The following is a 1,549-nucleotide window of genomic DNA, read 5'->3' as shown; positions in this document are numbered from 1 at the left end:
ATATATATATGTATATACATACACATATATGTATATACATACATATATATGCATACGTACATACACGCCCACTCCTGTCATATGTATCATATCAATGGTGGAACTTGACCCATGGTTCCAACATGTTCCTGCAGGTTCTCTGTCGTCTCTGAAGCACCTCAAAGACGATGTTCTGACGGTGAAGACCGGGATGGATTGCGGCCTGTCGGTGGACGGAGACGTGGACTTCAGGACTGGTGATGTCATCATGTGCTTCCAGGAAATGGAGGTCCCTCAGGTCACATCCTGGGACCCCGGGTTCTGATGGCCCACTTATGACCAGAACCCAGTTTGTTTCAGAAAAATGAGTCGAGATCTGTTTCTGTACTTTTTATTAAAAGAACAAACTGAACCCTGATTGGTGCAAAACTTTGAATAAAACAGGAAGTCCTGCTGCAGGATTTCCTGTTGACACAACAAAAAACTGCTCCTCTACTTCTTCTTGCTTTTGACTGGTTTGGCAAGCAGAACTGGGTCGATCTGATCTGGACTCAGTCCTCTGACGGAGAAGAGACGGGCCGCGCGCTCTGACAAGGTACCCCCACACTTTAAACCCCGAGAGACCAGTTCCTTCTTCAGAACCTCCAGACCCAGAGACTCCAGCTGCTGGACAGAGGTCTGCGAGGACAGGTCCAGCTGCTGGGACACAATGACCCAGTTCAGAAACATGAAAATGTAACAGAACCACTTCACAATCAGACCAGTACTGACCTCTGGACTGCTGGTCTCTGATGGTTCCGGTGGTCTCTCGTCCTCGGGGGAGGCTCCAGGTGGTCTCTCTTCCTCGGGGGAGGCTCCAGGTGGTCTCTCTTCCTCGGGGGAGGCTCCAGGTGATCTCTCGTCCTCGGGGGAGGCTCCAGGTGGTCTCTCGGGGGAGGCTCCAGGTGGTCTCTCGTCTTCGGGGGAGGCTCCAGGTGGTCTCTCGGGGGAGGCTCCAGGTGGTCTCTCGTCTTCGGGGGAGGCTCCAGGTGGTCTCTCGTCTTCGGGGGAGACTCCAGGTGGTCTCTCGTCCTCGGGGGAGGCTCCAGGTGGTCTCCGGTCTGAGGGTCTGGTATTTGGACTGGTGCTGCTGCAGTCAGATGGGGGTACAGCTAAATAAGGTGACAGGTGTCATGTGGCCCCACCCACCTGCTGAAATATCTGTAAATACCTGCCAGGCTCCGCCTCCTCTCTCTGCATCATCATGGCAACAGCAGAGGTTGATGGACCCTCGTCGTCCTCAGAGCTTGTGAACTTGTCCAGGTCCTCCAGGCCAGTCCTGTAACCATGACAACAGTGTTTACTTCCTGTTTCCCTGCTGTGACTGTCGTTCACTCTGTTATGAATAAAGTTATTTCAAACTGAGTCTGACCAGAAAACAGCCGTCGCCATTTTCTTCTTCCTCCTCTTCTTCATCGGCGGTGCTTCGCTCTGATTGGTGTTCGGCCTCTTGGAGGCGGAGCCATCACTAACCTTTACCTGACCGCTGGAGGACGCCTGCAGACCTACAACACACAGCAGAGTCACACAC

General features: G+C 52.9%; 1 protein-coding gene and 1 pseudogene across 1 annotated transcript in view; one reads left to right on the top strand and one right to left on the bottom strand.

Moving 5' to 3' along the window:
• The first annotated feature begins 134 nt into the window (after window positions 1-134).
• On the top strand, window positions 135-391 carry LOC106536238 (translation initiation factor IF-2, mitochondrial pseudogene; annotated as a pseudogene).
• The window catches only part of sde2 (SDE2 telomere maintenance homolog (S. pombe)), a 5,252-nt gene continuing 4,057 nt past the window's right edge, over window positions 355-1,549 (bottom strand). Inside the window, exons 5-8 of the mRNA XM_014033446.1 lie at window positions 1,391-1,523; window positions 1,190-1,297; window positions 751-1,108; window positions 355-678 (exon numbers count right to left, since the gene is read on the bottom strand). Coding sequence (XP_013888900.1) covers window positions 472-678; window positions 751-1,108; window positions 1,190-1,297; window positions 1,391-1,523 — 806 coding nt within the window. The 3' untranslated portion in view covers window positions 355-471. The remainder of the gene's footprint in view (window positions 679-750; window positions 1,109-1,189; window positions 1,298-1,390; window positions 1,524-1,549) is intronic.

This window comes from Austrofundulus limnaeus, unplaced genomic scaffold (genome assembly GCF_001266775.1).
Source record: "Austrofundulus limnaeus strain Quisiro unplaced genomic scaffold, Austrofundulus_limnaeus-1.0 Scaffold1741, whole genome shotgun sequence".
Lineage (NCBI taxonomy): Eukaryota > Metazoa > Chordata > Actinopteri > Cyprinodontiformes > Rivulidae > Austrofundulus > Austrofundulus limnaeus.
This window is presented reverse-complemented; position numbering and strand designations above follow the sequence as displayed.